The 15,905-nt window shown below is 41.5% G+C and overlaps 1 protein-coding gene across 1 annotated transcript; it reads right to left on the bottom strand.

Annotated features, from left to right (window-relative positions):
* Positions 1-36: 36 nt before the first annotated feature.
* rogdi (rogdi atypical leucine zipper) lies at positions 37-14,591 on the bottom strand (the record flags this gene model as incomplete). Its single annotated transcript, XM_034226465.1, is given in 9 exon segments — positions 37-86; positions 171-284; positions 1,221-1,319; positions 1,410-1,505; positions 5,725-5,805; positions 5,877-5,931; positions 7,483-7,565; positions 7,974-8,045; positions 14,360-14,591. Coding segments are annotated over 9 exon segments (725 nt in total), but the record flags the coding sequence as incomplete, so codon positions are not given.
* Positions 14,592-15,905: the final 1,314 nt, after the last annotated feature.

Below are 15,905 nucleotides of genomic sequence, written 5' to 3' on the forward strand. Positions count from 1 at the left end.
CACAGAGAGACAGAGACACAGAGAGACAGAACTCACAACATGGCTCCTGGGTTGTGCAGCACGGAGCTTCCAGCTGGCCTGTAGTTCTATAGAGATGAAACAAAGAGTCCCCAGCTGTGAGAGGGTCACACACAACACACAGTACAGAGATACTGTCATGGTGCTGTTACCTTGGTGGTGTTGGGAGGCAGCACATGCAGCTGGTACACCGTCAGGCACAGTTTGCTCAGGTTGATGTAAAAGTTCACCATCACGTCCCCAGGCATGGGAGGGGTGAACATTTTCTGGAGATGGAGGACACACACACATGTTGTTTTTACAGCTGTTTTAACTCTCCTGGTTTCTGTTCTTCCACCACATTTTGGAACATGGCACCTGAAATGTGTGGGTTCAGTCAGGACTCAACTTCTCCTCCACCAAACTATGAAAACCTATATTTGAGCTTCATAATATGAATCTACGCTGCTGTAAGAGGATAAGCAAAATGCCCCAACCAAAAGAAAAAAACATATTTCTGTTTTCTCAAGTACAAATACTCAATTCGGCCACAAGAGGTGTTCCCAATAGCCCTACAGTCATGTGTTAAGGGCTTTGGTAGAGACATGACAGTATAGTCACATCACTTGCAATACATCTTCATTAGAATGAATTGAAATATGAATGTTTTAGTCCCAGTTAAAACACTGGCTAGTGATGCACGTCAACTTCGTGTGGCCAAAATGAGTACAACAACAACAACAACATATTCACCTGCCAAAACATTGTTTTTGTCCTTTATTCACAAACAGACATTATTATTTGATGATGATTATTTCAGACAGATTATCTTGGCAAATGTGTTTTATCTGCCTGGCCAAGCTTTTCTCTCACCTTGCACACAGGACAAAAGCTACTTAGTTCGGACTTTAACCATGGTATCTTTGGTTTGCACATCTCTGGCTTCCATACCAGGCCCCTGGAATTACATTGATTTAATCAATTGTTTGAGTTAGCCTGATATATTCATCTTAACTTAAAAAGGGAGGGAAATATCATATCTTAGATATCATTGTATGCTGCTAGAGCATTAAGATGTTCTCTTCATTGGAACTAAGTGACTCAGACTAAAACAAGATTTCTAAAGCTACAAGTTTGGTAAAAAAACAAACACATATAGGCTAATATGTGTGTGTGTGTGTGTGTGTGTGTGTGTGTGTGTGTGTGTGTGTGTGTGTGTGCACCATCAGCCCACTGGTGGCCAGCTCGGGCAGCGTCATGGAGGCGGGGGTGGTGAGGCGGTTGCGGGCTCTGGTCAGCTGCAGCATCACTGCGTCCATGAGCTGCGGCAGACACAGGAACAGGAAGTGAGCTCACTGACAAAGCAAACAGTTAGCCATGGTCAGGGTTGCCATGAGAGACGGAGGACACACCTTATTGACCTCGGCCCCCGTCTTGAAGTGGTAGCTCTCGTCACGGCTGCCCAGGAGCCCCAGGGCCTGGTTCACGTGGTTCCTGGCATCCTGGATCTGAGGAGAGGGAGAGATGTGAGGGATCAGTGAGGCATACAAAAAACATTCTATATTCAAAGTCAGAGAATGACACTCAATGCATGGGCAGGCTGGGGGAGTAACGGATGTAAAGGGATTACGTCATCAGGATACAAAAAAGAGGTAACTATTCCCTTACAGTTACATACAAATAAGAGCTAATCAGATTTCTGATACATTTCTAGAAAATGGGGATCACTAGCATGATGGCAGTGAAACCTAAACAGAGCATGTAGTGTTTGTTGCAAAGGATCAGATGTTCTCTCTTCTCTGTTCTGTAGGCTTTCAGTGTGAATCTATACGCCTACTGCCTGAACCTGCTTTATGCTTTTCACTTTCTTTGCTTCGTTTGTTGGGTTTTTAATTCAGCAGGTCAACCTATATCTCCATAACATAGGGTGTAACTAAAACGGAGCAGCTCAGATTGTATTCCTGCTTTTGTAAACTGTAGTGTGTGCTCATGAGTTTCAGTGCTGCCTGAATATGCTGAGTGACAGGCAGCTTTTCCTATAAATACAATTATTTTTAAATATCTTGGTTTCTTCTTTCCTAAGGTCACATTGTTCTGTTTTCTTACATTATACAAAGTCAATTCATCGTATTGATATTTATTTTCTCTGGTCTTTATTTGCATTGCATTTGATATTGAGGTAATCCAAAAGTAACGGAAAGTAATCAGATTAAATGACTCTTATATTTTGATACTCAGATTAGGTTACTGATTACATTCTTCTACAGGTTGTTGGTAATTGTAACGGATTTCATTTTTAAAGTAACCCTGCCAACCCTGTGCATGGGCGTCAGAACACTTACGAGCCTCTAAACTGTCAAATGAACTAGAACATTCAGAGAAATGTTGACTGTGTGACTGAAACTTGGGTGCGCATCCCGATGGATTCTTGTACCACATTCGTTTCTGAAAATGTTTAGATTACCACTGGATTTAGTTAACGACCGACAGGTGTGTTCAAAGCTCCTCTCCCCTCTAGCCATGATGTTACCCACACTAAGTCTTAACCAGCTCTCCCATACACACCCATTATAACATGTACAGCTGCGACTACGTGAGAACCGTACTAGCTATCAAAAAATATCCAAACAGTCCAATAAAGTCCATAGCCTTGAGAACCGTGTAAATTTGTAATTCTACGTTAAAGAATGTGGAATCTGTTTGGGGTCAAAGTGGGGTGTTTTTGAGCTCTGTTCGAATGGATTTCCCATTCATTCCTATCGGGCAAATGAATGCAGTTTTCTGCAATTTGCGTGAAAACTGCTAAGCGAATCTCTTATAAAAGACATAGCAACCCGATCCCGGTCATTCCGCACGTTTGGATGTCTTTTTTGTGTGTTTCGTGTCAACGCTGCCGGACAAGAAGCGTGACACAATGTGTGGCGGAAGAAGGAGAATAAGATGAGATAAGTATGTTGAATGATATTCTGTGTGTGGCTTCGCCAGTCGCACAGAAATACCAGCAGATTGCTGAACTGCTGTAACTAGAAAATACATTTCCTGCAGAAAATGCGTGCGAATGCTGTAAACTGTGAACATTTATGGCTGAATTTAGCTGAAAATGCAGAAAAAGCTGAATGTGTTATTAGCTGAATGGTAGCTGCTTTTAGCTAAGTAAGTGTGTTGCTAAATTTAGCAGAGAAATGCAGAAAAGTGAAATGATTCGAATCAAATTGTTACAGCTCAAATGCATTGCAATAACTTCCATGTTAAAAAAAGACTTTGAAAAGCTGAATATTTTAAAAAGTATAACATATTTAGAAAAAGTTGAAAGTTTCCCATCATGTGTTGAAAAGGATGAATAGGTCGAATGTACTTATTGTAAGTCAGCTAAATGCAATGTAATGTAATGAATAGTTTGATATTTGAATGGTTCCTGCAGCTGAAATTAGTCTGAAGGAGTTAAATAAAGATATTAAATGTAAGCAGTAGTGATTGAATGTTTACAAACACCTGTGTGTGTAAACCCAGAGATCAAAGGTTACCATGGTGTCTGCTCTGATTGGATGATGTGACTCATGATGTGTGTGTGTGTGTGTGTGTGTGTGTGTGTGTGTGTGTGTGTGTGTGTGTGTGTGTGTGTGTGTGTGTGTGTGTGTGTGTGTGTGTGTGTGTGTGTGTGTGTGTGTGTGTGTGTGTTGTAGAGTTATATTTGTATTTATTCATGTTAGCAAACTATGGATAAGCTTAAAATGAGAATAATTTGGGTAAAACTGTGAGCTGCATTTGGGGCCTGTTGACATGTGTTTTTGAGGACAAAGGAAGATGGGGGAAGGTGAGAGCATGTCCTGATTTGCATTCAACTTAGATCTAGCTACAGTGGTTTGTAATATTAAGAGAGGTCTCTTGGGTTTCTCTGGTGCTTATCAATAGTAGCAGTTAAGTGAATACTGTTCAAACAATACCTGTGTTTGTGTTTTATATTGATTTCTCTGTTTTATCCTTTCATAAATGTAAGGACTACAAATGGCTATAAACATTCTGGGCTGGTTGGAGTAAACAGGGTTTTATTGCTCTGTGGGGGAGGTGTAGGTATGCAGGCCTTGAGACCTTTTGTTGGAAAGTGAGCCTGTTTGGTTTCCTGCTGGCCAGCGTTGCGTCTCCCAATGAGATGACCTGAAAAGATGACCAGCTGACCTAACACCAAACCCCTCCTTCTTACTCTGGTATATCTCCGGTGGATCCCTGGCGTTCGGCCTCTTCTTCACATGCTGCCCTCGGGTGAAAGTAGCTCTGCAGTATGCGAACCAGTGCAGGAGTAAGCCGGCATTACTCTTTAAGCATTACAATATAACTGTAATATATCATGTTGTATTGTAATGATTGTATTGCATTGTCATATTGCCATTAAAGTAGATTATTGTTACCGGTTACTTTGTAGATATGGATTCCTTCCTGTATTATAACCAGCTGGATAGGGACGCGCGGAGATTTGAAAAGCGGATCAGATATCCCTTTAAATCTCTAACAGTGTGTGTGTGTGTGTGTGTGTGTGTGTGTGTGTGTGTGTGTGTGTGTGTGTGTGTGTGTGTGTGTGTGTGTGTGTGTGGCTCCAATCTGCCCAGCAACACCTTGACAGCCAACTGCAGCACTGAGTCCCATAAGAATGCATTGAGGATTATATCTGACAATTTTGCCACCTGTTCAAAAACTATGGCTCTTATCAAAAAATGAGCAGACCGTGAGCATCAGGGAACCCCAATGAACTGAAATATGTTGTTTTTTTGGGTTTTGTGTGTAAAATGTGGAGATGGGAGCAGTTTGTCTAAAGTGTACTTCTCTCTGCTCTGAAGAAAGATCCGGATTTTTTTTACATAGGAGTCTAATGGGAGCTAGGTGAACTTTTCTCTCTTCATGCCCTCAAGAGGCCTTTTGTTTAATTTTTTTTCTTAATTTTTTTTTATTTTCCAGCCTAGGAGAGGTTTTCCTACGTTTTTCATGAAAAAATATGTCTGAGGAGTGTAGGGTTTGGGAATCATGGCAGGTTTAAAAAAAAATGTTGGGAGAATTTCAAGCTGTCCTGCACTCTGTTTTGAGATCAAAGCACTCTAGACTTAACGAGCTGCTCAATACACACTGATGAAAGCCTCTTTAACAAGTTCCAAACTAAGTTAAATATCTCAAAAAGTGTAAAAGATATCAAACATTTGAATAAGAATTGAATAGCTGAAGGTCTTGTGATCATTTTAAAGTTGGAATGAAGTCTCTAGCTGAAAGTATGTGGAAGGAGAAGCATTTGGCGCAAGGTGTAGTTAAAGAGGAAGCTTCCTCCCATTGACTTCCATGTTAAAAAAAGAGTTTAAAAAGCTGAATATTTCAAAAAGTATAAAATCCCATCGATTCCTGAACAGGCTGAATAGTTTAATATTTGAATGGTTTCTGTAGCTGAAAGTAAGCTGAAGTTATGGAGAGATAAAGTATTGGCTGAAATAATAATAAGGGGAAGAATAAAGAACATCAATAACAATAACATCAAACTTGAGCAAAAATACATTGAAGGAGTCCATGTGTATAGTTAATACCAACACTGTTGGAGACATTCATTTGAATGCTAATTCGTTTTACACTATCTTTGTCAAATTGCACATTGACAAAAAAACACTCCTTATGAGAGAAAAGTAAATCCTCACACTCTGTGTTTCAGGGTTGTGTTGTGTGTGTGTTAGCATCACACACTCCACACCGTACCTGCTGCAGCTTCCACATTTTGTCCTCTCTGAACTGAAAGTGTAGCACTTGGCTGCTCTTTGCAACCTTCAGGTTTATGTCCTGTGAAGAGAGGAAAAACATTAACTACAGTCAATGAGTAACATGAGAGGAGTAAAGCCTGAGAAACTCACAGCCTGAGTCAGAGCCTCTCCCTGCAGAGTCAGCACCCCCTTCACCTGGTCCATGCTGCAAAACATCACACTCTGTTTCAACATCACCAGGAACTACAGGAAGACACATGATGTCAAACACATGATGTCAAGGGAAGGCTTTACTCGGGGTGTTTCTCAATGCCACTATTTCAAGCATACTACGTCATCAAGTGCCGCCGAAGGACTGTTCCAATGTCCAGCATACTTGGAATTCTACCGAGGCCGGCGTACTTTGTAGCGGGACATTTCGAGGCTGCACATGTGTAGACTCCGCGGTCTTAAAATCCCCACAATGCTTTGCGCACGGACCAATTTCCAAATCTTTGGCAGAAATCGCGCTCCATTTAAGGCGGGGCCTCTCATATGACGCACACCTGCACACCCGTTAGCCTGTCCCACCATTCTTCGTTTTCCGAGGCTAGGAAGGATTCTTGCCTCGCTTCTGAAGCAAGTGACTCGGAAGACGTGCTACCAAGCAAGCATCCTCAACATTGAGAAACACCCAGTGGGTGGAGGAGGGTACCTGATCTGAGGGATCACAACATGAAGGAAGTGATTTTTATTGTGACTACCTATTACTGAGAATATGACAGTCATTTCCTCCACAGGCAGGGCCCCTAAAAGTTCATGAAAACAAAAGGTATATCGTGTGCACGAGAAAGTACGTATATCGTGTGCACGGTGTAATACTTTCTCGTGCACACGAGATACTTTAAAGTTACCGGTGCGCCAAGTAGGAAGTGGAGCGCACAGGAGACAACCGTTTCATTGCAGACTGTTATGTTTACGTGGGGAAATGGCAGTGCATACAATATTTGAGATATATTTCAAACTCGGACTTCATTTTAGGGACATTTCGATTTCGGCCAGAGGTGTAGAGCTATATTTGTTTAAGCACCGAATCAGCAAAACAGGAGAGTCTGTGAACCAGTCTGCCTTGATCTATGAATCTATGTCCGTGACTCTCACAGTATCGCTATCTGCGCGCAGAGAGCTGTGTCCTTTACGCGCCGCCTTCACTGTGTTTACCTTCATTAGAACAGATGAATACACACACACACACACACACACACACACACACACACACACACACACACACACACACACACACACACACACACACACACACACAACACACACACACACACACACACACACACACACACACACACACACACACACACACACACACACACACACACACACACACACACACACACACACACACACACACACACACCACACACACACACACACACACACACACACACACACACACACACACACACACACACACACACACACACACACACACACACACACACACACACACACACACACACACACACACACACACACACACACACACACACACACACACACACACACACACACACACACACAACTAATAATATGGCGTAATAATCCGGCAGTTCGATGTCGTGCGATCGAGAAACTTATTTTTTCCCCCATGAACCTATAGGGGCTCCGTATGTTAAAGACAGGACCTAGTTATTTCACTACGGACACACTATTGTATTTCATTCATCATGTCCATAGTAAGTTGAGGTACACAGAGTATTACGTTGAGCTGCCGAGGATGAAGTTCTCCTGTTTGAGCTGACTCTCCAGGCCTGGGGTGGGCATGGAGAAACGTCGGGAGGCCTCCTGTTGGCAGAGCAGACTCACTGTTAGAAACATCACTGAGTTGTGGATTGGTGGTCTTTGAGTTGATAGATGTATCATTTGAGGTGTGGGAGAGCAGTTGGAGAGACATGATGTTTCTGATGTTAACCTCTGGTGTCTAACTCAGTCACTGGGTGAATGACTTTCCCTGGTACCAGGTGGTAATGTTTAGATCATCAGCTTTCAAACTGACACCACTCTGTAAGGCAGGATCTCTGATATCAATGTAAAGCTCAAACCTGATAAAGCCCCCCCCAGAACCACAAAGAGCTGTTTTGAATAACTTAACATTACAAATAGACGGACCCCCACATGAAATGAATGGTAATAATTGGACCACATCACCAAGTTGTTGTATAAACACCTGTATACATGAAGCTGTCCTTTTACCTTGAGGACGTCCTGGAGCTGCTTCAGGACAGCATGCACTTCTTCTTTCAGCAGCCAGTTGAACTCCTCCTCCTATTCAAAAGAAAGAACTCATGCATACAAACGGAGGAATATGGGGTGGGACCACTTCAACAATACATGGGCTCACAAATACCTTTGTATTACAGTCATCTATTTACGCCTGAGTTAACACAAGTACACTAAAACTGTGTATTTATTTGAAATGAATGAAAGTCTCTACAGATGACATCCACAAACTTATACAGTAGATGGCTGTGTTAGAAATGAAAATGCAACGGTTGGAAGTTAACGTGGAAGTGAATGGACTGTCGTGGGAATGACACCACTTTACCAGTGTTGCAAAAATAATGGAGAAGGGTATGCTAACTCACTGCTAGTTAGCAGCTACAAGGATTCCAAGGAACAGGAGGGCTGTGTACCGGGTAATAAATCTACAAGTGGTAGTCCTCCCTGGAACTCTCTGGGTGCAAAGCCTAAGAGTAAATCATTTCCATGGGATTTGGGAGGACGGATAACAGGCAGAGCCCAGAGCTCTGATGCGACCGGCTGGCCTGCATTGTTATCACCCAGGAAGAGCGCCTCTTCAACCCCTAAACAGCCGTGGACAGCGGCTAAAGGGAGAATTACAAACAATCCTCCTAAACCACCAAGTGTGCCAATCCAGAACAGATACGCTCCGCTGACCGAGAGCCGGAGATCTCTTTCTGATGACCTGGATAACCTGTCCTCCTCACACAGCAGGGTAAGGACCAATAGCTACTCCAAAAGTAAAAGGCTAGAGGGAAAGCTAACGACTGGGCCTGAAACTCTGATTGTGGGTGACTCTGCTGTAAGAGATGTAAAAGGTCTGTGTAGTAAGAACAACACCAAAGTACCAAAGTACTGTTCCCTCTGCCAAGGACAAGCGGCATCAATCTGTTCCCTCTGCCAAGGACAAGCGGCAAGAGGAATCAAAACAGGAGAAAGACACAACACATCGCGCAGAAAACCCTGAGGAATTATCACTGCACCCGCCTGAGGAATGTTCTATGAGACACATGGAGGAGTCTCCACTGCCCGTCACCCCCCCCCCCCCCCCCCCCCCCTGTCAACGCCTTTGAGGATACTCTTCATTCATCCCCCAGCTCTCTCTACTCTCCGCTCACCCTTTCACCCTCGCCCACCCCCCTGGAGTTCGATGACCGCATGAAGGCGACACGCAGGGCTGGCACCGATTCCTTCCTGGAGTTTAATAACCAAACTAAGGCGATACGCAGGGCTGGCAGCATGTCCTTTACCCCCGCTCCTCAACGACGCCCACCAAAATCAATGAAGCAGAGACGCGCACCATCTCCCCCGTCGTCATCAAGAAAGCATCTGCAGTCTCCGAAGCCTGATAAGGATGTGTGTGTACAAAATGCAACAAACTCTTACTGATATGTGCTGGGTCCAGGCTCAAGGGCGTATGACACTCTCAACTCTTTCCAGGACATGTCGGGGCCCTGCCTGCCAGTAGCTTTGCCGATATCTGTGTTGATAGGTAATAGATTAAGAGCGGTGAATCATCTTAGAAACAGGAAGGGCTCAAACGTTTGTGTGAGTGTATCTAATTTAGCAGTGATTCCATGTCAGCCACAGCTTGTTACAAAAAACATGACTGATAGTGTGTTTAACAAACTTAAACTAGCTTTATTAAATGTCAGGTCTTTGGCAGGAAAAACATTTTTAATCAATGATTTAATCACTGAGCACAATCTCGATTTTATGTTTTTAACAGAAACTTGGATTGAACAAAATAACAGTGCAGCTGTTCTTATCGAATCAACCCCTCCCAACTTTAGTTTTATGAGTCAGGAAAGAATGCATAAGAAAGGGGGTGGAGTTGCTATTCTGTTCAATGATTCCCTTCAACGCAGGAACACATCGTATGGAAACTTTGATTCTTTTGAATATGTGGCCCTTCGGCTGAAATGCTCCTCTCGAGCTCTGTTCCTAAATATCTATAGACCACCCAAATACTGTGCAAGCTTTTTTGATGACGTTACTGAACTGCTGTCTATAGTGTGTATTGACTTTGACCGTCTAGTCATTGTTGGTGATTTTAACATCCATGTTGACAACCCCCAGAACAGAGGGGCTAAAGAACTGTTTTGTGTTCTTGATAGCTATGGACTGACTCAGCATGTGACGGAGCCCACGCACAATAAGGGGCACACTCTGGACTTAATTATCTCAAAGGGTCTGAATATCTCTAAGGTTGTGGTGACTGATGTTGCACTCTCTGACCATTCCTGTGTTTTCTTTGAGAGCTCTATTTCTGTTCACAAAAATGTTCAAAAAGAGGTAACCACAAAGCGATATTTAACTGAAAATACTAGGGAAATGTTTACTCAGAATTTTTCTTCCACACTTGCCCCTGCTAACATCTCAGTAAATGAGCTAGTAGATCATTTTAATTCAAAAATTGAAAATGTTATAGATGCCATTGCTCCAACTAAGGTAAAGGAAGTGTCTGGCAAGAAAATATCTCCATGGAGAAAGGCCATGACCGTGAAAACAGAAAAAAGACAGTGTCGAAAAGCTGAACGCAGGTGGCGAAAAACAAATCTCCAGGTTCACTTTGAAATCTATAAAGAGAGACTTGGCCTTTATAATTTGGAATTGAAAAACGCACGACAATCGTTCTTCTCTGACATCATTACCAAAAACAAAAACAACGCACGTGCCTTGTTTGCTACCGTCGACAGACTAACTAACCCCCCAGTGTCAGTAGCCTCTGAATTTCTATCCACCAGGGCGTGCAATGATTTTGCCTCCTTTTTCACTGACAACATTCAGAAAATCAGACAAGCAGTCAGTGCCTCTGCATCAGGAACAGCAAATGTGTTGTCCCTATCTCCACTTAACATCAATTCAGACATCATGACACAATTCCATCAGATTAATGATAAAAACCTAGAGGACATTATTCAACTTCTGAAATCCTCCTCCTGCTGCCTTGATATTATTCCAACAGGATTTTTCAAAGATGTTTTGCCTTGCATGGCCTCAGATCTACTTCATATAGTAAACAAATCTCTTCACTCAGGTATTTTTCCACAGGCCCTGAAAACTGCAGTCATTAAACCGCTCTTAAAAAAGAATAATCTAGATGCTTCATTAATGAACAATTACAGGCCCATATCAAACCTCCCATTTCTAGGTAAAATCATTGAAAAAGTTGTTTTTTCAACAGTTGAGTAATTTCTTGCATTTAAATAACTGTTTCGATGTGTTCCAGTCAGGCTTTCGTCCAAACCACAGCACTGAGACTGCTCTTGTAAAGGTCTTTAATGACATCCACTTAAACACAGACAGTGGCAGAACTTCAGTGTTAGTATTATTAGATCTCAGTGCTGCGTTTGACACTGTTGACCACAGCATATTACTAGACCGACTGGAGAACTGGGTGGGACTTTCGGAAACAGTTCTGAATTGGTTTGAATCCTACTTAAAGGACAGAAACAACTTTGTTTCTATAGGTAAATACACATCTGAGTTGACAAATATGACATGTGGGGTTCCTCAAGGCTCCATCTTGGGGCCTCTTCTCTTTAACATCTACATGCTACCACTGGCTCAGATAATGAAGAACAACAAAATAAGTTACCATAGCTATGCAGATGACACACAAATGTACGTAACAATTTCACCAGGAGACTATGCTCCAATTCAAACACTGAGTAAGTGCATTGAACAAATCAATGACTGGATGTGTCAGAACTTTCTCCAATTAAACAAAGATAAAACTGAGGTAATGGTTTTTGGAGCCAAGTCAGAACGTATAAAAGTTAGCGCTGAGCTTCAGTCTGCAATGTTCAAAACAACAGATAAAGCCAGAAATCTAGGTGTAGTCATGGACTCTGACCTGAGTTTCAACAGTCACATTAAAACAGTTACTAAATCAGCCTACTATCACCTAAAGAACATATCTAGGATTAAAAGACTAATGTCACAGCAGGATTTGGAAAAACTTGTCCATGCTTTTATCTTCAGTAGACTCGACTACTGCAATGGTGTCTTCATAGGTCTCACTAAAAAATCTATTAGGAAGCTGCAGCTGATTCAGAACGCTGCTGCTCGAGTCCTCACTGACACTAAGAAAGTGGATCACATCACTCCAGTTCTGAAGTCTTTACACTGGTTTCCTGTGTGTCAAAGAATAGATTTCAAAATACTGCTGCTGGTTTATAAAGCACTGAATGGTTTAGGCCCAAAATACATTTCTGACCTCCTGCTAAATGATGAACCATCCAGATCTCTCAGGTCTTCAGGGACTGGTCAGCTTTCTGTCCCCAGAGTCAGAACTAAACACTGGTAGAAGCAGCGTTCAGTTATTATGCTCCAAATATCTGGAACAAACTCCCAGAAACCTGCAGGTCCGCTACAACTCTGACTACTTTTAAATCCAGGCTGAAGACTTTTCTTTTTGTCGCTGCTTTTAATTGAACTATTCATATCTTAGACTGCACTGTAACTTTTATCCATGTACTTTTTTCTTTTAATGTTTATTTTACTATCTTTTCTTTTTAATGACTGATTTTAAATGCCATTTTCTTAATGGCTTTCGTTTTTTGTAAAGCACTTTGAATTGCCTTGGGTTGAAAGGTGCTATATAAATAAACTTGCCTTGCCTTGCCTTAACAAATGTGTCATTGTCTCTAAGATAAAGAGATGCTTCTTTCTGATGATAAATGCTGTTGTTGAGCACAAAACTATTCCATTAATGTGTCATTATGCTCATTTGTTCTGTTACAGTTTGGTTTGTGCATTACATGTATTCAGTTGATCTGATTGTGTGATAAGTGTTAAATTAGGATTCAGCAGTGTTGTGTCTCATTTATGAATATGAATATGATTACACTTTGGATTTGTGTCAGATGCAAAGAACCCACGGAACTAGGATATTTGAGCATTGCATATTGACCGTCCTGGTCTCTGAAAACAGCAGGGACATTTACTTTGTGTGTTATATTGTAAACTGGGATTTTTTCCCCAAAATATTTGTTGTTCATATTGCTGCTTTTTCATAGTCTTATTCTGTGAATGGAGACACACATCCAGTTGCTTCAGCAGACCACCAGACTTTGGAAAGACTGGTTTCTGATATTACTTATTGTGAAGAGAGGCTTAACATGTGTTGTAAAGACGTATAAGCGAATATTACAATTCCATTGTTGAATTGAATTAGGCTTTAAAGATTCCTTTGTTAAAGCTCTCTCCATTGGTTAACACTAGGAACCTTTGAAAAGAGAAACATTCTTTCACAACATCAAACTAATGGACCAGCCCCATTCACACATCTCATGCCAATTTTTGATGATTAATTGATTTTGGACATTATACAGGAAGTTATAATTGTAACATTATAGTTGTATGTGCTGGTATTTATATAGTATTCATCTGTATTTTGATATGTTTGAATTGCAGATGGAAATCAGATTTGAGCTATAATCTGGCATATAGCATGTCTTCTCTTTGTGAGATTTATGGATTTGTATGCATGGTCCTTGTTGAATAAAGACATGTGGACGGTGTGGCGCAGTGCGCTGTGCAATGATCATCAGATCAAGGGGTGAAACCCGCCGCTGCTGCGTCTGTAAAGCCGGTGTGTCCTTGGGCAAGACACTTCACCTGAACTTGCTCCTGTGGGTATTGTCCACAGTGACCATTGCATGTATACAAAACAAATATGTGTAATGTGTATTTGTAAAGCGCTTTGAGCATCTGGAAAAGCGCTATAATAAATGTAAGGAATTATAATAATAATAATAATAATAATAATAATAATAATAATAATAATAAGAAGAAGAAGAAGAAGAACAATGCCATTACAGTAGAAAGTAACCAGATTTCCAAGGCTAAGTTTGAAATATGTTCTGTTAAAGTTCTTCACTGGGAACATTAGGGTTATGCTTCTGGTATTGTTGGAATGACGCTGTTTTGCAGTGAATGGGATAAACAGGTCAAGTCTTTAAGGCCAACCATGTAGTTGCAGAAGGGTTGAGTCTCAGCTCAAAGCTTACCGAGCAGCTGAGCTCCGTTGGTTAACAGTAAGATAATAATGTTTATATCGTACAGAGTGTAGAAGACCTGTACAGAGATGGTGACAACAGAGAAACAGGCCCACTGTCACAGCATCACTAAAGACAGCACCTGTATGGAGGATGCTACACTCCCTCTCGGCTAGCAGCAGCTACATTACTCACATACAGACAGTATCTACATTCCTTTAAAATATCACTTCAAAATGCCAACACATTTGGTATTTACGGACGGGCTGTCAGTAAAGCAGCCATAGACACAAGCAGCAGTCTCTCCCTGCGGACCGCGGAGCTAACACTCACCAGCACCGCTCTCTCCACCTGGCTGGCGGCCGACATCTTGGGCAGCTCAGACAGAGACCTCTGCGGGTTCAGCATGTTGTACAGAACCAGGATAACACTCGTTTTACACCTTCAAAACAATGTCCTCTCCCTGAGATGAAGGTCTCTCACTCCCTACGAGATTAACAGAAGATGTGTTGCCTTCGGGTACTGTCGGAAATAACGCGAGCGCAAACACAAGTGACCAAAAACAGCGGCAAATACAGTTGTAAAGATGACCCTTTCGAGCTTGGTTTTGTCTCTAATATAATGGTCCTGCTGGGAAATTAATCCTCTGCAATGCATGTTTAACTCTTTACAGGTAATATTGTATTAATTCGTTAACAGCTGTTAAACCACACTGTTAAATAGTGTTTTCTTTCTTAAACATTTCAAACAAAGAACTGTACATTTGAACATTAGTTTATTTTTGCTGTTGTGTTATAGTTCTCCTATTCATTACGTCACTGTGCAAAAATCAGTCGCATGCTGCTTGTCATTTTGAGAGACATCCAAAATCACAGATATTGTCTGACTGATCGTGACTGATGCCTTTTTTGTTCTGAGGAGAAAATGTATTGCTCTTTACGAGGACCACGTGAATGCACCATTAAAGGGTCACACATTCACCATTAGACTGGCCCCGCCCACCAGTCAGGCTTTGAAAACCAGTCTCTGATTGTGTTACGTTATTATGAGAGTGCTCTCATACTTACTGATTCTGAAATTGTATATAAATATATGTGTGTGTATATTTCCGAATCTGTAGCCTGTTATTGTCTCATTATACAGCACTCTCAATGAATCAAAGTAAATATATAATTCGTCATGAACACATCTGTCCATCAGACAGAGGGCTGCTGTGCCTCCTGTCATCATTAATGGACGTCTCTTTAAAATGACCGCTCAAAGGAGAGGAGTTCTCATTTCTCTAACCGCCTGCTGCTTCCCATCCTCTCTCCTCGGCTCCCCTCCTCGACACCTCCGCTCGCATCTCCTGTGGGCGGGACTAAGACACGAGGATAGGAGTCGAGGAGGGGACATAAGAGAATTGAGAAGCCTTCACGCAATCAAGGGCAAAAACATACCTGTAAAACACTTTTTTACTCCTCTACATTTATCTAACACTCACAATTACTAGATACTTTGTATACATGCCGATATGGTATAAGGCTGTACTGTATACACAGTATGTGAAATTATAAAACTACAATACTAAATGCTTTGACTTGTATAAAAACAGGATAATACAGTAACCATAATAATTAAATATAGAGTAATGTCACTGTTGATACTTGAAGAACATTTAGCTGATAATACTTCTGTTCTTTATTCTTAAATGGACCATTAATACTTTTATTTTGTGTACTTTAAGTACTTTTTGATGGTATTATTTGTGTATCTTTACTTGAGTAGAGTTTTGAAATCACGACTTGTTAGTGGAGTATTTTAAGATCATAGTATTTGTACTTTTACTCAAGTAAAGGACCTCAGGTCTTGTGAGAGGCCTAATCTTTAGTGGTGGATG

This window comes from Gymnodraco acuticeps, unplaced genomic scaffold (genome assembly GCF_902827175.1).
Source record: "Gymnodraco acuticeps unplaced genomic scaffold, fGymAcu1.1, whole genome shotgun sequence".
Lineage (NCBI taxonomy): Eukaryota > Metazoa > Chordata > Actinopteri > Perciformes > Bathydraconidae > Gymnodraco > Gymnodraco acuticeps.